General features: G+C 48.0%; 1 protein-coding gene across 2 annotated transcripts in view; it reads left to right on the top strand.

Annotated features, from left to right (window-relative positions):
* Positions 1-21,180, top strand: part of RNF216 (ring finger protein 216) — a 126,022-nt gene extending 104,842 nt beyond the window's left edge. For both annotated transcript variants that reach the window (XM_054041502.1, XM_054041503.1), the window contains exons 16-17: positions 9,797-9,866; positions 14,971-21,180. In XM_054041502.1, coding sequence (XP_053897477.1) covers positions 9,797-9,866; positions 14,971-15,290 — 390 coding nt within the window. In that variant the 3' untranslated portion in view covers positions 15,291-21,180. The remainder of the gene's footprint in view (positions 1-9,796; positions 9,867-14,970) is intronic.
* Positions 21,181-21,988: the final 808 nt, after the last annotated feature.

Below are 21,988 nucleotides of genomic sequence, written 5' to 3'. Positions count from 1 at the left end.
GAAACGTGCTGCGCTGAGGGGGGGGGTTTTCATACCCCTGAGCAAAACGTTGCAGTGCTGTAAAGTGCCAGTGTAGACAAGCCCTTAGTCTTCTGTTGCCATTTAAAATGCAGAATATTTTAATAGGTCTTGAGCGACTTTGTGATGTGGTATCTGCCTAATCGCGTTTCACTTGGCACCTCCTTATATTTCATATATAAGAGACTTGTATATAAGGACCAAGATAAGCAAAGCGCCCCCTCCCTCCCCCAACTACCATCATCACAGAAATGGTTCCTGTGCCTATGTGATCTTAATGTGTGAACCCTGCTTGGTGCTGTAGAGGAGGCTAAGAGAATCCTAGATTTCCTACTATTAACAAGCCCGAGGGGACAGGATGATTTCTTGTTCCTCCCAACTTGGTTTGATTAGCTTGAATCTGTGCAGCCTGTGAACAGACTGACTGGAATATTGGCTGATAATTATTTTTTTTTTTATTAAATCTGTTGGGATGTATAACACAGAGAGAGTATAAATTGTGCTTGCTGCTTTACTTGGAGGTACATCGTGTCTTTAACATGGTTTTGTTGGCACCCAAGGATTAGTCCTTCCTAACCTCTTCCCTGGTCTTGACTACTAATCTGGTAAACTCTGCCAGTACAGTAAGGGTGCAGAATCTTAACCTTCTGGTTGGTTACTTGGGGAAAGGACGGGCGCCTTGTCAATGATTGTAAATAGTTTTCTGTCGTGTTTGGCTTCACCTAATTAACACTAGCAATTATAGGCTCACAAAAATTGTCCAATCAGATTAGCGGTTCATATAGTTCAGTATCCTGTCTCAAACACTGGCCAGTACCAGATGCTGTAGAAGAAGATGCAAGAAATGCTGCAGGAAGCAGTTATGGAATGACTTGCCCATAAGGAATTTCTTCTTAATTCCATTCAGTTAGAGATTGCTTTATGCCCAGAAGCAGGGGAGTTTATATCCTTTCTAGAACTCTTTTCTTTTAATCCTTCCAATTAGAACTCTGGATGTTCGTGTTATCCATGCGAATGTCCAGTACTGTTTGCATTCCCCAAACTGTTGCTCTCAATTATTGTTTCAGTGAGCTCCACGTAAGTCTGTAGGGTGGAAAATTATTTGTTCATGTCTGCAAAATGATGTTCATAAACTGCCTACTCCTCACAGAAGCCCTGTGTGACAGATTAGTGTATGTCTGGATTGTCTCCATCATTCTGCAAACTCTGTTCTGTTTTATGAACATCATTTTGCTTCTGAAATGCACCGTGCCTTCCTTTTTTAACCTCCATGTTGGACTGGGTTATCCAGTAGATGTTATCAGGGTCTCTGCTCTCCCAGTGGGCAGAGAATCAGGAGTCATTATCCTGGAGGGTCTTACATTCAAATGGAAGCACCTTAAAACAATCCGCTGGCTGCAGCCAAGGAGCACCAGTTTTCCTAGTGTGGACTTCAAGTGGGCTGTAACTAAGAAACAAATCAACTGACAATGGATTTGAAGCTCCTTGGGGTGGGAGGTCACCTGACAAGAGGGGGACTGGAACTTTTATAAAAGGGAGATGTTCTCGCTTACTGGAACAAGAAGGCATGACTGAGCGGGGGAAAGAAAGGCCCTGAAAGGACTGACCAAATACAAAGGGCTATCTGAGCAATGAGGACACTGGAGGGAGAGATTTGAGCGCATATGCTTTATTCTTCCATAGATCTATGTATCTCATGTGCTTAGTCTATGTAAAAAGTGTTTGATTTAGAAATTCCTTTGCAAAGTCTGTGCATCCATTGCTCTAACTGTCACATGACAGGAAGGATGAAATAGTAATTTGAAGGGTCCAGCTCTGGGGAGCATGTTGTTGCTACTGGTGAGATTTGGGATGACCAGCATTAACTTCAGGGCCTAGGCAATTGGACTGTGGAGTCCAGTTTCCCAGGAAGGAGTGCTAGATAGAGGTTCTGCACCCCGAGAGTGTGCTTAGAGGCCTAGAGAGAGTGCTTCTGACCCTGCAAGATTAAAATCATGTGGGATCCAAGGTTTGGATCTATCACAGCAGCCTGGTGAGCACAAAGGGAAGCTCATCCAGGATTGTGGCAATCCTATGGCAAGTTTAGTGCCCAACCACCTTTTTTAATAAAAAAGATTGTTACTGCTTGCGTCACGCACGGCCTCTATCAATACTCGTTCTAGAGTGTCCGTCAGTGCAGCTTCTGTTTTGCTGTTTCCTTGAAGCGCTGCAGATCAAGTACTAGCAAAATGGCTAAATTTCCAGCCCCGTGTAGTGCTGCGTAACTTACTGGTATTTATATCACTCCTTTTTAAGAACTAAAGAGGACTGATAAATCTGTGTATAAGCTACAAATGGGAAAAGGGGGGAAATCTATTGAACGCCTGCTGTCCCGGTAACAACAATACATCTTTGGTCAATAAATGCCCAAGGGAAGTATCTCCATTGCAGAAGGTAATCAATAAACCATGCTGGAACATCACACCTGAAGCTGCACCAGATTTCTTTTCAGAGCAAAGAACAGTTGCAGGTGAAGCACTAGTGAAAACTGTTCTTGGGTTTTTTGGGAGGTAGGAGTTGGGGTGGGGGGAATGGCTTTGCCTACAGTCTTTATTCTTTTGATTATCAGGGGATCATGGAATAGCTTCTGCTTTAGGGGGCATAGCAGTAAAATGTGAAAGCATTCCTGTCATAAGGGGTGGTTATTTACAGCACTAAGATCTCGGGAGTAAGAATTGTTTTTTTCAGATTTTAATTCTGACCTGTAACTGCGCATATAAGGGCTGGTCCACACTAAGCCCCCAGTTCGAACTAAGATACGCCACTGCAGCTATGTGAATAACGTAGCTGAAGTCGAAGAATCTTAGTTCGAACTTAAAGGTACTTACCGCGGGTCCACACATGGCAGGCAGGCTCCCCCGTGGACTCCGCCTTCTCCTCTCGCGGAGCAGGATTACCGGCGTCGACGGTGAGCACTTCCGGGAACGATTTATTTCTTTTAGACAAGATGCGATAAATCGATCCCAGAAGATCGATTGCTTGCCGCCGAACCAGCGGGTAAGTATAGACGTACCCTAACAGTCAGTGCTTTGTGGTGTTAACTTTCCTCCACAAGAATGTTCTAAAGTCTCTCTTATTACTCTCACATTGCATCAGTTTTTGTGCCTTAGTATTCCAGCTGGTATGCATTTTTCTTAAATACTGACAGTAATTAAACCCCATTAAGCACTTGCCAAATCTAATGTTTTAATGCAGGGTTTTTATTTTAAGTGGGAAAGTGTGTTTTATTGGCTTTTTTTTTTTTTTTTTTTGCACACTTACATTAGTAGACATCACTCTTCTAGAAGATGGATGCAAAACGGTTCTAGGCTGAGGCTTTGCAGTGCACAGAATGTGGAATTAATTATAAATATTCCTGAAAATTGGATTTCACAATGGAAAAGTTGACTGCTTCATTGCTGCCCGACTGCTTCAGAATTCAGCAGCTAACTTGTTAAACAGTGTCTCTTTCTGGGAGCATGTTAAACCTGTGCTCTATGACCTGCACTTGGCTGCCTTTGGGTTTCTGGATTGATCTTCAGATGTTGCTTTTGAACTATAAAACCCTAAGTGGGCTGGGGCCTACCTCCCTAAGAGATTCCATCTTTCCCTGGTCTACGCTGCCGTAGTTGCAGTCAGTTGAGGCATCTGAACAGATATAAGAGAGGGTGTGGCTGGCAGAGTGTTCTTCAAGTCTTCTTCCCCCTGGTCTGTAACAGCCAGAGTTTTAGACTTCAGGGTGTGCATAAGGCCTACCTTTTCTCTGTGGCTCCTGAGGAAGTGGGTTGTAGAGAGAGCTGCTGCAGGACTCTGGGGATTGTGTGCGAGATTAATTTTTAATTGATGGTGTGGCTTTGTATTTGATCTGCGGGAATTCACGGGTCTATTTTAATGTATTTAAACAAAAAAGTCTATCTCCGAGCATTGCATGAATACACTATTACACAGTCTAAATATTGCCCCGGTAGCCCTAATGGGCTAATTGGCAATTGAGGCAGAGAATAACAGTGGTATGGTGGCTGGCTAGGTACCCAAACTGCAGTAGTTTACATTTTTTTAGTCTTGACCCCAAAGCTGAATCTCTGTAGTAGGGTCTCCTAGCAGAGGGAACTTGCACTGTTGATGTATCCGCTTCAGGTGTCATCCATGGAATTGAGCTACTGTGACAAGAGTGTCCACAGAATCCACAATCTACACAGAAATTATACAAGTCAGCAGGGCTTTGGGATTGTCATTAAGTGACACAAAAAGCATTCTCTTTGCTCAGAATCTCCTAAAGATGAATCTTTCCTTGCTGAGGGGTGGTAAAACTGCATCACGTACATCAGCTTTCAGAGTAGCAGCTGTGTTAGTCTGTATCCGCAAAAAGAACAGGAGTACTTGTGGCACCTTAGAGACTAACAAATTTATTTAGCATAAGCTTTTGTGGACTACAGCCCACTTCATCAGATGCATAGAATGGAATAAACAGAAGATATTTATACATACAGAGAACATGAAAAGGTGGAAGTAGCCATGCCAACTGTAAGAGGCCAATCAATTGAGATGAGCTATCATCAGCAGGAGAAAAAAACTTTTGAAGTAATAATCGAAGTGACCCATAGAAGGTGTGAGGATAACTTAACATGGAGAAATAGATTAAATTAATGTAATGACCCAACCATTCCATTCTATGCATCCGATGAAGTGGGCTGTAAATTTGTTAGTCTCTAAGGTGCCACAAGTACTCCTGTTCTTTTTGCATGTACATCAGCGGTTCTCAATCAGGGGTCCGTGGGCCCTTTCAAGGGAGCTGCAGGGCCCTGTGGCTGAAACCCAGAGCTCAATCACTGGCGCCCACCGTGGGGTTGAAGCCCCGATCTCTGGTGCCCCCTGTGAGGCAGAAGCCTTGGGGACATGGAAGACATTGGTGCTCCCCTCCCTTCCCAAACACCAGCGCAAAAGCATGGCAGTCCCGGGGCAGCCCCATCTCCTCTCCCTGCCCCTGGCCAGGTCGGAGGCAGGAAGCCAGGCAGTGCGGGGCAGCTGGTGCCATGGAGCAGGCAGCGGGCAGCGTTCCCTCATCTCCTGCTGGTGCCCTGGGTTGAAGCTCCTCCTTCAGCTCCCAGCCGTCTTTGCTTCTGCAGAGGCAGCCAGTAAGAGCTGCCTAGGTGGGGGGCCTGGCTCTATGGCTAGCAGACCCCTTCGGGAACAGGGACTGCAGGGGAGCCCTCCCAGCACACAGCCCCTAATACCCCTCTCCCTGCACCCTGAGCTATCTCACTGCCTGCACACAGCACCAGCTATCCCCTGCCTTTACGCAGCCCCTCGCCACCCCTTCGCTGCACCCTGAGCTACCCCTTGCCTGCACACAGCCCCTCGCCACCCCCTCCCTGCACCCACAGCCACCCCCTGTGTGCACACAGCCCCAGCTCCCCCCTCCCTGCACCTTGAGGTACCCCTCCCCCCCGCCTGCACGCAGCCCCTAGCTATCCCCTCCCTGCACCCTAAGCAGTTTTCAAACTTTTTGAGCTAAGCCCCCCACCTTTGAATTATAATTTTTGGTCACACCCGCCGCTCCCGCCCCCCCAACCCAGACAGGCTGGGTGGCCTCCTGAGGTGAGTTGGTGGGTGGAGGTGGCGCTCCCTCCCTGGACCCCGCTATGCGGAGGTGGCTCAAGCCCCGCTGGCCCCTCACCCCCCCCCCCCATAGAAGTCAAACTATGCTAGGGTTACCATTCGTCCGGATTTACCCGGACATGTCCTCCTTTTTGTTCTAAAAATAGCGTCCGGGGGGAATTTGTAAAACACTCAAAATGTCCGGGATTCCCCCCCTCCCCCGGCAGAGCAGAGCGAGCGGCTGGGAGGGCTGCAGGAAAGTCCCGGGCTGGACTCCGGAGCAGCTCTAGAGGAGCCGGATCCGCCCTGCATTCTGAGCCGGCAGCTCTCCCCTGCAGCCCGGCTCCGGCAGCACTGTGCAGGGCCAGGGACCGGGTTTTGTTGTGCAGGGCCAGGGACCGGGTTTTGTTGTGCTGGGGAGCTCAGCCATGTGTCCGGCTGGCACAGAGCCCAACACCCTGTTCTGAGCAGCAGGGTAAGGGGGCCAGGGGGCAGGAAGGTTCTGAAGGGGGCAGTCAAGAAACGGGGGGGGGGCTTTTTGGAGGGAGTGGAGAAAGTTTTGGGCAGTCAGGGTACAGGTAGGGGGTAGGGTCCTGGGGGGCAGTTGGGGGGGGGTCTTAGGAGGGGGCAGTTAGGGGACAAGGAACAGGGAGTCTTAGGTAGGGGATGGGGTTCTGGAGGGCAGTTAGGAGCAGGGGTCCCAGGAGGGGGCAGTCAGGGGACAAGGAGCGGGGGGTAGGGGGCTGGGAGTTCTGGGGGGGGGGGCTGTCAGGGGGCAGGAGTGGGGAGAGGGATCGGAGCAGTCAGGGGACAGGGAGCAGAGGGGTTTAGATGGGTTGGGAGTTCTCGGGGGGGCTGTCCGGGGGCAGGAGTGCGGAGAGGGATCGGAGCAGTCAGGGGACAGGGAGCAGAGGGGTTTAGATGGGTTGGGAGTTCTGGGGGGGCTGTCAGGGGGCAGGAGTGTGGAGAGGGATCGGAGCAGTCAGGGGACAGGGAGCAGAGGGGTTTAGATGGGTTGGGAGTTCTGGGGGGGGCTGTCAGGGGGTGGGGAGTGGTTGGATGGGGCGTGGGAGTCCCAGGGGTCTGTCTGGGGGTGGGGGTGTGGATAAGGGTTGGGGCAGTCAGGGGACAAGAAGCAGGGAGGCTTAGATAGGGAGTGGAGTCCTGGGGGGCAGTTAGGGGCAGGGGTCCCAGGAGGGGGCAGTCAGGGGACAAGGAACGGGGGGAGGGTTGGGGGTTCTGGGGGGGCGGGAAGTGGGAGGGGCAGGGGCGGGGCTAGGGCAGGGCTCCTCCCGTCCTCTTTTTTGCTTGCTGAAATATGGTAACCCTAAACTATGCCTTTGCCCAAGGCCCTGCCCCGAGGCCCCCCCCACGCCTGCTGGGCCCTGGAGTTTTTATAGCATGTCGAGGGGGCCCTCGGAGAGAGAAAGATTGAGAACCCCTGATGTACGTGGCAGGAGCCAGCTCTTCCAGGGGGAGCATTCCAGGGGTTTATCCCCAAACCCGAAAGAGAGCTGCTATGCAGAAGAACGGCTCCTATCAGTTGCATGTTGTTAGGGGTGGGTGTGTTGCTTCGGATAAAATAAGGTGCAGGCTATACCTTTTTGTGGGGGTGGAGGGCAGGGTAAGGTTAGCAGAAGTAGTGACCTGTTCCTTGTATACAAATTTTCAGATGCAGCTGTTCCAAGAAGTGGAAATACTGTGGGTGAAACAGCTATTTCAATAGTATTTTAACCCAGCTGAAAATGGAAAATACTGATAGCTTGAGAATTCTAGGCCAGAGATTAAGATAAAAACTCAACACTGGATATGCCTCTGAACTCTGTTTGCCTGTTCCTAACTATACGTTGTGTTCTGGGACTCTCCCAGCCAGGGAAAAGAGCAATCTGGTATCTGTAGTTCAGACTCGGAGGGTATTTAGAAGCGTGTGCATGATTTATGGTAAGCTTATTCCATAAAATAGTTGTACTTCAGCACTTTCATGGCAATATATAGACTATCATTAGCAATCCGTGGAAGTAGCCCCTTTGAAAAAGTGTTTAGGAAAGACTTAAATTTAACCACTGACCCAGAAGAATAATCAAAGAGGGGGAAGGAATCAGGCTTGATTAGGCTTGATAATCCTTCAGCTTAGGATAAGGTTTCCCAGAGACAATTAGGTTATCTTCCCTCCCCCCCCCACCCATGAACACCCCCTGAAGAAGTTTAGCCGCCATTGCTGCTAGACAAGTACTGGACGACCAGCTCTGAATCTGGAAGCTGGCAAAACTTACAATCACTTTTATACGTGCACACTCCTAGCATATTTCACAGGAGTGTCCCAGAGCACTTTCCAAAATACAAGATATTTTCCACATTAAAAATTTGCAAGAAAAAATGTATGGGTTTTGCAGTAATGGAAATAAGATGGATAGAATTAACTAGAGCCAGGCATATTGTGAGGCATCCACTGTTGAAATTCCCCATATGTCCAACTGCAATCTCTTCAGCAGTTGAAGAGAACGTAACTTTTATTTCTTACACAAATGACCCCCAAGTGCTTTCTGACTAATGCAGATATTCTGTGTCCTGCAGTAGTTCCCAAACCCAGCCTTAGGTCTTAAAAACTATTGCTGAGGAAAGAGGTGCTGGCCAGAATGCTTATTTCCTGCTCTTCTCAAAGAATGACGGGGGTCAGTGTTTCACCTCGGTAGCCTCCAATGGCTGGTAGAAAGTAACCGCAATGTAACATTGCAAAGAATGGTTAAGAGAATCACGGCCATAAATACAAACGTAGGTTCTACAATCAAATATCCCAAATGTTCTTTTGTTAGGCACAAATAGGAAGCCATCTCATTGGCCCTTTGATGACATGATCTGATTTGCTTTGACAGTTCTTGCTTGCTGTTCTGTAATGGAAAAGCCATTTTCAGAGTGATATGGAACAGGCAGAACTGGATAGTTGATATCAAAAGAAACAAACCAAATGATTCCTGGCTTTCACACTAAAATTAGAATGATTTGTATGAAGATTAATTATATCAACTTGATTGGGATCATCTGGGTATCAGAATCAGTTCCCCTCACTTCATGCACTTTTCTCATCTATCTAGGTACTTACGGCCCCCATCACCTCACCACCTTCTAGAGTCACTCACACCGACCTTTTGTAAAGTGTTTTGATCATTTTATGAAAAGGGCCGTCTATCTAAATGCTGGTTATTAGCCACCACAACTGTCTGAATGTATAGGATTCACAAGGCTATCGCAAATCCAGGAGGTGCAGAAGGGGTAATGCAAGTGATTCAGGAGGAAGCTGAAGAGGAGGAAAAAGAGGTGAAGAAGTTATTGGAGGACCCAGTCTGCACATGCTGGCTGGATGTGGAGGGATACTTTCAGTCCTGAGTTTGATCTCACAAACCTTTTTATATTAGAGAGAGAAGATGGGCGAGGTAATCTCTCTTATTGGACCAACTTCTGTTGGTGAAAGAGACAAGCTTCTAGGCTCACAGAGCCCTTCTTCAGACCATCTCGTCTCTCTAATATCCTGGAACCAACATGGTTACAACAATACTGCAAATCCCTTGATATAATATAACTGAACATTCTTACTGTAACTTGTAGATGGCTTTAAAAAACAGTAGAATTCATGTCCTCAGAATCCAAGATAAGATCTAAATGGACTCATTAGTGCAACATTCAGCTACTGGAGCCAGGATTTAAGTTGTGTTAATCCAATTGTTGGGCCCACCACTCTAGAGCTGTTGATGTAGTGTAAATATTTAATGGACTATTGCCATTTTAAAAGATTAATAGCACTCCAACAACTCTTCGGATGGACGGGAGAGGGAGTTTAGCTGCTGCACTCTGGCTTGTCAAGCTAGTGAATTTTAACACTGATCTAGCTGAAAAGCAATCATATGGCTCTTCATTATTCTCTGTGGAGTAGGTTTGGATTCTGTACAGAACCTGTACTGCAGTACTGCTATTGTTGATTATGCTTTTCTGACAAAATCAAGGGTGGTTGCAAGAGGACCATTGTGCCAGATTCACTTTTAACAATGAGCCTCTGATCTTTACACGCACACAAAACTGCATTAGCCCTGGTCAAAATGCAGAGATCTATTTGCAACAGTAACTGGTTTATTAACCTGTTTGTTTGTTTTATTTCCTTGTAATTTAGGAAGATGATGAGAAAATAATCCAGGAGATTCAGAAGGAGGCTGAAGAGGAGCAAAAGAAGAAAAATGGAGGTAGGTCATGTAATTGCCCTCATACAAAACTGGCGATCCAGGGTGGATTGTAGAGGCACCAGGAGAGAGCAAGAGCTTCTAAGCTGCTGGTGAGTCTCTGGTCCCTAGTTGCATCTTCAAAAGCCAGGCTCTTTGCAAATTCCCTTGTAATAACACTCCCATAAATCTCATTTGGAGTATTGCTACAGAAGTTTGTTGGTTTCATATTGTACACAAACTTCTAACTGCCCTACCTGTGTCCATAGTAGGTAATGGCTCTGATCTGCTGTGCAGGAACTAGTTTGTTTTCTGGTCCTCTTATCTTGTTAGATATTGGGATTGCCTCAGAAGGGTGTGCACTGTCTCTCAAGTGACCACTTTAGCTTAAGGAGTTTTCAGTTGTTTCTAAAGGAAATGTTTTCTGGCCCTTAGCCAGAAGGGGGATGACTACAATATATGACCCCAAAGGTTGTCTCTGTGCAAGGATTTTCACCCTTGCGTTGCCAGTGGTGGAAATGCTAGTATAGACAGGGCGCAGGGATCTTTGCTGGGGTGTCTTCTAGAGCTGAAGCCGTTAACCCTGGGGGGGGTCAGAACAGGCCTAAATGACACTGGTTGAAAATGTCTGTGCCTCACCGTTGCTCCAGCTTGTGGGCCACTCAGGGCAGGAGACTATGCCACTCGCCCGTTCTTGGACAGTGTGGGAGAGAAAACCGAGGCGCCTCACGGCTGAGGAAGAGGGAGAGGAAAGTCAGACTTCTCGGTCCAAAAATCTATTGTGCCTTTTAACTAAACTATCTGAATTCTGACAGATTCTGGTCTTCAAAATTAAATGAAAACAAAGGCAGGAAGCCATGGAGGAAGTTCAGAAGACCTAAATGAAGATGAATTAGGAACCAAATTGAGGGAAAGCCACAAAACTAGTGTCTCCCAACTAGGGCCTCCCCTTGTACTCCCATTGTCCAAACCTAAATTGTGCAGGGCCTGGACAGTTGTGTGGGGTGAGGGATTCCCTGCACTGGAGCCTAGGGGGTTCTACCCATATGGTTGGGGTCTGGAAGGGGAGAGGAGTCTACAGTCCTGTGTATTTAGATATTCTCTGGGAGCAGCTGGGAGGGGACTCTGGAAGAGCAGAAAATTCCTTAGATATCTGACAGCTACAGATTCAAAAACAGTGTAATGCTGATATGCCATGCTCTTCTCTGCAAAGCTCTAATAGGCATGCCAGTGCCTCTCAGCACCTCCTAAAACCAGAGCAGCTCTCTGAGAGTTGTTGTCATCCAACAAAGGAGGTAATTAAAAATCAGTGTTCTTTGCAGAGTATGTGTCTGTAGATCCTACTTTAGGGTTGCATGTGCCTCATGCATGCAAGACCGGAAATTTGAGGAGCAGTGTTAGCAGGGCTGAACATGTGCGTTCCTCATGCATACAGGGCAGGGTGGACACTACCTCTCTCCCATTTCCCTCTTACAGCCCTTGGCAGCAAGACAAAACCTAGCAAGTGCCTGACCTGCTCGTTGGAAGCTTTGACTAAATTTTCTGTAAACCTGAACTATTCAGAACTTTTATTATCTTCAACCGCTGTAATCCTATCGACTTGTCTGGACCACATATTGATGGCTAGACCCTCTGTACACCCACACATCTCCCACAGGGCTCCTTAGCATGGCAAACTCGAAATTGTAGGCTTCAAGTCCTGCCCATCCTGTGATGGGCTAATGCAGGGTTTCTCAAACTTCATTTCACTGCAACCCGCTTCTGACAACAACAACAAAATTACTCCACGACCCTGGGAAGGGGGACCGAAGACCGAGTCCCTCCACCCCGGGCGGGGGGAACGGGGCAAAGCTAAAGCTTGAGAGCTTCAGCCCTGGGCGGTGGGGCTCAGACTTCTGGCTTCAGACCCAGGTCCCAGCAAGTCGAACACCAGCCCTGGGGATCCCATTAAAACGGGGTCGTGACCCACTTTGGGGTCCCGACCCACAGTTTGCAAACCGCTGGATCCCTTTCAAAGCTAGACACAGTGAGCACGCCTTCTGTCTAGAGTCGCCATACCTAGCACATGCTCCCTGTGCCTGTCACTTTCCCTGAGGGTGTGTGAGATGCATGGCTCAGACTCCAGCTTCTGGAACAATCCATGGAGGTCTCTTCAGACCCTGGAGAGACTTCGCTTTAAGATCCTGCTAGTGGACAAGCCAGAATCCTGCAGCACACAGGGGACAAGGAGCATGGAAGGTTGGATAGGATGTGGGGTCCCGGGAGGGGGTGATCAGGGGACAAGGAGCAGGGGGTTTAAATTACTAATTGAATTTGTTTAAAGGGGGGTTGGATGATGCTAAAGGAGAGGTGGGCGGCGTGAGGGTTTCTCGAAAATTAAAAAGGGGGCAGGATGCCGAAAAGTTTGAGAACCAGTGATCTAGGAGCCCACAGAGGAGGTTCCAACAGAATCCAGGGGAAGAGGCCTCTACTCATTTCCTTATTCTGAAGGGAGGGGGTTGAGAAGACAACTGTGTTCTATCCTAAACCCAAGGAGACTCCACAAATACACATACAGTCTCTCAGGTTCAGGATACTAAGGCTATGTCTACACTACTGCGGTAAGTCAACCTACACTATGCAAGTCCAGTTATGTGAATAACATAGCTGGAGTTGATGTACCTTAGGTCGAGTTACTGCGGGGTCGATCGACGGGAGAAAGTCTCCAGTCGACTTACCTTACTCTTCTCGTAGGGGGTAGAGTACAGGGGTCGACTGGAGAGCGATCTGCAGTCGATTTGGCAGCCCCACTAAATCGCCTGCCAGTGGATCGATCTCTCAGCGTCGATTCCAGCTGTAGTGTAGACCTGCCCAATGGCTTGCCGCCATCATTCAGTCTCTCCAAGTTCCAGACTGACTCATGGCTACCAACTTGCAGGATACATACTTCCACGTAGCGACCCATCTGGCCCACAGGAAGTACCTCAGATTCTCAGTGGGGCCCAATCATTATCCATACGGGGTTCTGCCCTTCGGACTCTACACAGCACAGTGTATTCACAAAATGTCTGCCAGGAGTGGCAGCGCATTTATCGAGGCAGGGAATCTGAATCTACCCGTACTTGGATGACTGGCTGTCGGAATGCTTCATACCCAACCTTATCTTCAGGATGGTCTTTCTAGTGGTCATTTCCTCAATTCAGAATCAGTGAACTTCAAGCTCTCCTGACCAGACCACATTAAACATTCTTCTGTAGTGAGAAGGTGTTCTCAGTTTTTCACTTGAACCAGTTCATTACCTTGCCAGTCTTCTCCCCAAGCCATACTCAATACCGGGAGAAAAGAAATTCACACCTGGACCTATCCAAAGTGTTACAGACCTTCATAGGACCAAGGCTGCCTTCCCGCTTCTTCGTGGCTGTTTCTGACACATCCAACAGCCATCCCATCTTATCCCAGAGAATCTCCGTGTGGATAACATAGTGCATTTCCACCTGCTATCAGCTGGCTGGAGTGCTTCTCCCTCTGAACATCAAAGTGCACTCCACCAAGGCACAGGCCGCATCTGTCTCATGCTTCAGAAAGTGGTAATCTGAGATCTGCAAGGCTCCTACGTGGAGTACCCTTCTGAGCTTTCTGTGAAATGCTATGCCCTGCTCATGCACATGCTGCCAGGGCAGATGCCAAGTCTGGCAGAGTAATTCTTCAGTTGTTCCACTGATCCAGTTGATACTCCTCACTCCCACCGTCCAATGAGGATACTGCTTGCCAGTCACCTACAGTGGGATCCACGCTGACAGGTTCTCAAAGAAGAGAGAATGGTTAATTCCCTCTCGTAACCGTAGTTCTTCAAGCTGTTGTCAGTGTGGATCCCTGTGCCATAGTTCAGGGGACTTGCACCTGCATTGCCCTCTCTTGATCTACCACAGTAAAGGTACCCGCCCTGGCTCCTCAGCCATCACCTCTCTTGGGCTCTCTCCCTCCTGACCAAGGTCTTTCACTGTTCTCTGCCTTGCTGTAATATCCCCAGCAAGCCAAGCCAGACCAGACCGCCTAAACAGGCCAGCGTCTGCACTTTGCTTTCTCTTGGAAGGCTTATAAACAGCGTAGTCACCTGCAGCCATGAGTTACCATGTCGTTTTTTTATAAGCCAGAAAGTTTATTTGTAAAGTGAAAGCACTTCAGGTAAAACATATTAGAAACAAAGTTCCTGCACTTATCTAAAAGCTCCCCAGAGGTCACCCATCAGGCTCAGGGGGCCTCAATAGGCCAAAGGCCTTACGACCCTTCCCAGGCAGGATGGGGAGCACCCTTGAACAGAAGGTCCTGCCCCTTTGCTGGATCAGAAAGCAGGCCCTGAGTCAGTTTATTAAGAAGTCCTTTGTCTGTTGGTTTCTGGAGAATCCAATTTGAACTAGTATATGTGAGTCTCTCCAGGTGGTGGTACCTCTCTGGTGGTGTTACAACCTGAGTGAATTTGCATAATCACTCCCCACTGGTCTTAGTTTATGGAGGAGCTGTGCTCATCCTCCCCTATGGAATTACATACAATCCCTGGCCCACAATGATACATAAACTTAATACTCAAAGATCTCCCAAAGATATTGCAGGAAATCACACCCTCCATCCCGGCTGTTCAGGGTCCTCCGAGCCCTTGCAGTTCAAAGCCAGTGCTGGCTGAGGTAGGACAGTGGCCACTCCACCCTTTATGCCCTGGTGAAGAGGTCCAGGGTGCATGCCTAGCCCTGATAGACTGCTACTCAAATATCCATTCTCACATGGTACATGGGCACCAACAGTGGGATCAACGCTGACTAAATCTTGGAGAATCGCAGTTGCTGTAGGTCCGTAACTGTTCTCTCTTGAGCCAGGGGTTACTCCCTGCTGCCATCAGAGTTGACACAACTGGAAGCCTCTGCCCATAACCTCAGTGCTAGAAGGGTGGAAGTGCTGCAAGCCAAGAATCCAAATGCAGTGGTAGAGCTGTGCCTGTCCGCACCATGCTTGCTTCTTGCTAGAGCTCAAAGTCGCTCTTTACACGAACAGCACACAGTCCCACAGCTGGAACTGAAGAACCTCCCTGTGAACAGAGGAGGGAGTTTCTGCTCCAGCCTGGGGTCTTTCTAATTTCTTTTTAATTTCTTTGCAGAAAGCAGTTTCAAGAGGATCGGCCCTCCTGTGGAAAAGCCTGTGGAGAAAATCCAGAGAGTTGAAGTCATCCCAAGACCAGTCCCTCAGAACCTCCATCAGCCCCGAATGCCCCCTTATCCCTTTGTGCATCCACCCTTCCCGCTGCCTCCTGTCCGCCCGCTGTACAACAACATACCCCTGAACATAGGACCCATCCCTGCCCCATACGTGCCCCCACTGCCTAACATGCGGGTGAACTACGATTTCCCCCAGATCAATGTTCAGCTGGAGCACAACTTGCCTATGCACTTTGGTCCACAGCCTCGGCATCGGTTCTGATCTGGTTCAAACAGCACTAGTAATGGAGTCTGCAGGGAGAAGCCACATTGGCCCCACCACCACCCTCGCCTCTGTCCCCCATCATTTCAGCCAGATGCAAACAGATCTAGATTCCCCTCCCCACACACACAGTATTTAAATCTTTGTAATTCAATATTTGGTTCTCCTGAATCTTCTAGACGTGCTGCCCAGCCTTTAGAGCAATAAGAGGCTGCACAGTTCAGGCCAGGGGATCTCCGAGGGCCTTTCTGTTTCACAAAGGCTGTTCAGTCAACCGTTGAGAGGGAAGTGACGCTATGTGGGGATGTAGCCATTCAGCCCACCCCTTGTGCCAAAAACTTACCTTCCTGTCTGCAAAAGCAGCCCCCCTCTCTCTAATGCAAAGGCTAGCTGGAAGGGAAGGTGAGGTGGGGAAGCTTGAAATTATTCAGATCCTGGTAAAAAGATTTCAGCTGTGTCTTCCTTCACGCCTGGATAATATTGGGGATAAGGGGTGAATCTGAGCATCAGGACTGATTATCCCTCAGAGAATAGTCCCAAATTTTTACTGTGATCTGCAATAGCCCTGAAGTGCCAGTCCTGGTGAGAGTCCAGTGCTAGGAGGCAGAAGCCATCTTGCTGCGAAGTACCATTCATGCCACTGCATAGCAGCTCAAAGAAAGAGGCTACAAACCACTGGCGTAGTATTGTAAGCCACAACTTTCAGAAGTGATGCTTGATGCTTGATTTGGAGTGCCTAGCATGAGACACCTTAAAGGGGCATGATTTTTCAGAGGACGAGTGGCCAATACTTCCTGAAACACAGGGCCCTTTTCAGTGTCTCAAGTTGGGCACGCATAATCACTAGTCATTTATGAAAACCTTGGTTATAACAGTCGGTAGAAACGCACAAATTGTTCAGAAGATAAACATGAAGGCCCAGATTCAGAGTTGCATATGGGCTAAACTGCATGCCCCCCGTTGCAGTAACCCATCGCGTACCCTTAGTGCTGCTGTGCATGCAAGCCTGGTAGCTGTATACATACACTGTGCACACATCCAGCTCTGAAACCCTGGGCCCAAAGCTTTTCATGCCTGTTTAAATCACTTTAAAATGGGCTGGAAACTGATTTGCAGAGATGCTGTCTGGAGCGGGAGGCGTACTTTCCAGTCGGTGTAGACATACCTCCACTAGCTTCATCAAGCTAGTGCGCTAAAAATGGCAATGTAGCCACAGCAGCATGAGTAATGGGCTGCCCGAGCACGTCTAGAGTCTCGGATGGGAGCGTTCTCTGAGCCGCTCGCCCATCCTGCTGCTCGTGCCACATGCTACAGTACCTCAATCAGAGGTGGTGCGGGTATGTCTAACCAAGCTGGAAATTACATCTCCAGTTCTAGGGTAAGCAGCAAAATACCCCTTTCGACACATTTAATAAACTTCTGAAAAAATCCGTTTAATCAGCTTGGGAAGACTTCAAACTGTAATACTGCTGAGCTTAGCCAAAGGGATGCTTAGGAGAAACAGTTTTCCTTTAAGAAGCAATGGGGCAAACTCCTTTAGGCAATCAGGCTCGCTCCTGCTTTCCCTGTGACCTGAGTTAAGGAGCAGCCTCTGGCTGGCTTGAACTGGGAGCAGTGTGTGACTCTGGGACAGCATTGTGGTCTGGCTGCAGACGAACAAGCCAAGTGAGGGATGTGATAGAAGAGAAGGATGGGGCGGAAGGCTTGACGCTGCCTATGTCAAATGGGTAAGTTTTATGCCAGAGCTACAGCTTTGCAGGCACAAACCTTCCCCCAACACACACACACGCACACTTCCTGTAGTGACTGGTAGGAACAGAGCTTTTTTAAAAAAGGGGGTGGAGGATGAGACTATCAGAATATCCTTCCATAAATGCGGTCATCTAGTTAAAAAAACCAACCACTTCATCACACAGTTGTCCCCCAAACTGGTATTCGTCGTTGTTGTTGTTAGGAACCAGATCAAATTAATCTCCCCTCTTCTGATTTCCCTCCCTGCAAGTTAACACCCCGGATTTCTTTACAGGTGTCTGCCTTGCCTCTCTATTGTGTCAGATTTGCCCTCTTGCTACTCTCCATAGTCCCTCTCTGCAAGCAGCGTCTCTTTGAGCATTGAGCAGGCAGTGAACCAGGGCGCTGTGAAGTCTGTGACTGGCAGCGGCAGGAGGCACCAGGAGGAGGGCACATGAGGGTGGCTGCCTGTGCTGTCATGGGTAGCATGTACTCTCGGGAGGAATATGGCAGCGAGCAATACCTGGCTGGACTGCGATGAGGACATTGCTATCAGTAGGGGGATTGTCTCCAGGAGGACCTTGCACAGTGGATGTTTTCATACTTTTGGGAGCTGATACAATTTCTCCACGCCCAGGTGTTATGTATAGGCTGAGAGATGCCCTGTTAATTGTTTGTTCCGGGTTGTCAAGTGCTGTTGCCCACGTAGCGTTAATAACCACACCGTTAACTATTTGTTGACATTGCTGCTAAGACTTCTTAATTTAAAAAATAACCTAGGGGACGTAGTGGGTTACCGAATGCTGCTCAGCTGGTTTTTATTCAGGTTTAAATCTGCACCTTATACCGAACGATCCCCTCAGTAGCCATGGGCAGGTCTGTTGACGCACCGTGTTTGAGACAGGGATGGAGGGCAGATTGGGTGTGTGCACTTTCCGCAGTTTCTCAGTAGTTCGGTTGAAAGGGTTCGGCCACATGCCTTCTCCTTCGAGAGGCTCCCACAGCGCGGAGGCAGCTGTGTATGCAGAGCGAGTCCCTCCGCATCATACCCTGCTTCAAGAACATGCCTGGAACGTGCCATCCCTCCCGCGCCTCGTGCACAGAGCGGAGATCCTGCCTTCCCTCTAACCGGTCAGTGCCCGCACTGGAGGTGGAGCTTAGCTTTGTGTCTCGTCTAATTGAATTGAGGAGTAGTGCCCCGGGCTGCCAATCCACCTCGGCTCTCGCTCCAGAGATGGTGCTCCGCATGCTATCCTGTGACCGATCTAGCCCATTAAGGAATAAGGCTAATGTATTTCAGGAGGAGTCTGGAGGCTAGAGGCATGATGTTGGGTCTTAAGGAAGTAGTTCAATCAGGCATCCAGGAGTGCCAGGGTGGGGTGAATTTTGCCTTTGTCAGCTGGCCCTTCATTTTATCCTGAGAGACATGAGTAGAAAAGCCCTGACCCCTGTTACTGGATAGTACATTATCTGGTTTTACAAAGTGTAAAGAAAAAAGGGGTCAAGTCCCTTGGGAGGGTTGGGTTTTTTAAAAAAAAATAAGTAATAGAAACAAAGCAGCATGAACATGGGTACAGGAGAGCCCAGTCGGTGTCTCCTGTAGGATGCTTCAGACGTATTGCTAACAGCTACATCTCTAAGCAGCATAGAACATCTGACGAAGGGCTGCTGCCTTTGCAAAATGCTCATCTCATAGACTTCCTCAGTCTGATAAGAAATTTATCTGGAATCTTGTTGGAAGGGGTGAGGTTCAGTTCCTCATTGTGGGTGAGGAGAACACTGTAGCTGAAACAGCTTGTTGGCTTAGGAACTGGCTTCAGCTGACATCCTAAAGGCCATCTGAAGAAAGTACTTCCCCTGGCAGGATGCTGGTGGTCACCTTAGCATGCTGGTGGTGCTGGTACAGCTAATAGAAGTATTTGAGGAACAGGAGAATGGGAAATCTTGATGGCTTTCCAAACCATTGCTGTGGCCTTTATCCAAACAAACCTGGCCCATGGAGTGAGTCTGCCGCCTCCTCGTCGCCATTCACGTACTTCCTAAATAAAGCAATTGCTCTTTGAAAGCCTCAGATGAAGCAGGTACTAATTCTAATACCCAGTGCCTTTGGGGAGTCTGTGTCCTTCATTCTTCAAGTGTGTTGCACAAGGACTCTCGAATACTCTGCTTATCAAGCACAATTACTGTTCCTTCAAATCCAGTTAAATATAAATTGCTTTTCCCTGTACTTCCCCCTATTCCTGCATGTGCAGTTACAGTAGAAGAGACTATTCGGGGATGGTTTCATAGCAGGAAGCACTCGCCAGTTAAAAATGTGAGGTTATGAATCTTTGGCCATATGTGCGCATCTCTCTCCATAGATACAATAAACTCCTGTAGTGAACGTCTATCACCACAGTAAAGAGCTGGAAACAACCAGACCCACCACTCTCAACTGAGCCATATCTTTGAAGTGGATGGTGGTACCAACTCTCTGTAATTTTTGTTAGGTTTAATTTTATGGTGTCTTGCCAATTTGGGTGGAAAGATTCAATTTTATACGGTAGTTACTACTTTTTTTTAGTTCCCCTGTGTCAGTCGGAGTTCAGCAAAACTGCTTGGACAGCATGAGCGTTTGGATTCTACTGTACTGTGCCAATCACTCAAGCGAATTTCAGCCTCAGTGCTTGACCATAGACTAGCAAATGCTTATCACCGTGCAAAATTAGAAGTGATGTGGCCATTTGCACACAGCCATATTGAAACCCTAGAGTATAGACCATTAACAAAAATAATGGCCTGGCTCAAACTCCTGGCTTTTATATATATATTTGCCTGCGCAGGGAAAGGCTGGAAATGGGAGGAGAGGCAGTAGGCAGAGTAACCAAGGGAGGTCTTGTGTCTGTACTTGACCAGTTTTTAATCGTTGTTAAAGGTAAGCACTGGTTCCTACTACATGAGCAAACTTTGTATGGCGCACGGCAAGCCTGATTTTCCCATCTCCATGCCAAAGGGAAGCAGGGTCCCCCCTAGGTAGTGTTTGGGGAAGGTGTGGTGGTGGTGAGTCCTCGCTGACATGTTCCTGTACTTTGTGCGTGCTTGATATCTCTCTCCATTGGAGGTCCTAGGGCGGCCCTGCTGAGGGGAAGGAGAGAATTCTTTCCCCTGTCACAATGGTGAGGGCCCATTTTGTGTCTGCGAGGAGAGAAATCAGTGCCCATTGTATGAAACCACCATCAAGTCCTGTGGGTAGCTTCAGAATCTGGAGAGATCAGATCAGCTCTTCACCCAGCATTTCACCTTTCGGTCCTTTCCGGCTCTGTGCTGGGGCTCCTGTCACAAAGGAAAAACTGGACTAGGAATTGCCCTGCAGAGAAATGTGGGGCCTCTCCTTCCCTGTCATCCTAACTGGTGATTTTAGAGCCCTCCATTGTCTTCTAGCATCAGTTGGGTTAATGGGGATGTTTCTCGGCTTAAAGAACAAACCATTTCCTGCGCAATTAAAAACAGAAAATGCCATGTTTTGGACTTACCTGGTGTTTTTATGGGTACATCTACCCTGCAAAATAAGACCCTTGAGCAAGTCTCAGAGCCTGGGTCAACTGACACGGGCTTCAGGGCTCAAAATAGCAGGGTACCTGTTCAGACATGGGCTGGAGGCCAGGATCTAAGACCCTCCTCCCTCACTGAGTTTCTGAGCCCAAGCTCCAGCCCGCACCTGAACATCTACACTGCTGTTTGGAGCCCCGAGAGCCCGAGCTCTGAAAGTTGCTGCTGCAGGCCTTTTCACAGTGTAGACATACCCTTTGCCCCCTTTGAAACCCCAATGTTCTTCAAAGGGAGACGGGGAGGTGTGTCTTGTGGGCCCACATCGATGTTATGACTGGTACTTTTTATGATTAATTGCAGTGTCCTATTTTACTTGCCTTAAAGGTGGAGAGAGAAATTTGGTATTTGCACTTAGCAAAACATTATATTAAAACAACCCAACCTTGTAAAGACAGATTGTGCATGTTCCGCGACTTTGTATAACAATAGCTGAAAATGAATAGGTCGTTTATTAAAAAAAAAAAATATTTTTCTTTACCCTCTGGTAGAAAACTGTTCTAATTCTGTGTGTAAAAAGTCCCTGTATCATATTGTAATTTGAATTTTTTGTAAATAAATTTTGTGCACTCTGGCTTTCACTTCTCTGCTTTTTCATTGCTAATTCAGTGTCCCTTCCACGAGAAGCTTGTTGGTTTGAGTTTGAGGGTAATTATAGGCGACAATGGGTAGAAAGGGGAGACCAACCACAATTCTCGAACCAGATTTCAGTCACAGTTTTTAACCACTCTAAAAGTTAAGTCGGCAAAACATCCGGGCCTCTTGTAAAAGCTTAATGTGTTCCAAAAGCCTAAAAGGAAAACGAGAATGGGATATAAAATGGCTTCCATTCTCTCATTGCTGTGTGAAGCGGGACTAATCACTAAACGGACTGAGCATGTGTAGACACATTCTAGCCCAGTGGTTCTCAAACTTTTGTACTGGACGTGACCCCTTTCACACTGCAAGCCTCCGAGTGCGACCCTCTTTATAAATCAAAAACACTTTTTTTTTATATCTTTAACACCATTTTAAATGCTGGAGGTGAAGCTGGGCTTGGGGGTGGAGGCTGGCAGCTCGCGAAACCCCCCCCTCCCCATGCAATAACCTCCCGACCCCCAGTTTGAGAACCCCTGCTCTGGCCTATCTGGATTTTCAGAGCCATATTGACCTGTATGCTCTGGCTGTTTTGTGATGTGAATGTTTTAAAATAGAAACAGGAAATGAAAGAGGAAATGTCCATATTGGCAGCCTGGTGACAGACTGAGACAGGAAGAGCAGGGAGAGGGTTGGAGGCAGGGAACTGTGGGAGACTTCCCTGACTCTCGTCTCTCAGTCCTTTTGCTGGGCGTTTCTCATTTGGCTTCAGCCCCATAAATGTGTGGGGGAAGGGTCCCTGAGCA

This window comes from Malaclemys terrapin, chromosome 10, assembly GCF_027887155.1.
Source record: "Malaclemys terrapin pileata isolate rMalTer1 chromosome 10, rMalTer1.hap1, whole genome shotgun sequence".
Taxonomy (NCBI): domain Eukaryota; kingdom Metazoa; phylum Chordata; order Testudines; family Emydidae; genus Malaclemys; species Malaclemys terrapin.
The sequence above is the reverse complement of the archived record's forward strand: the minus strand, read 5'-3'. Positions and strand labels throughout refer to the sequence as shown.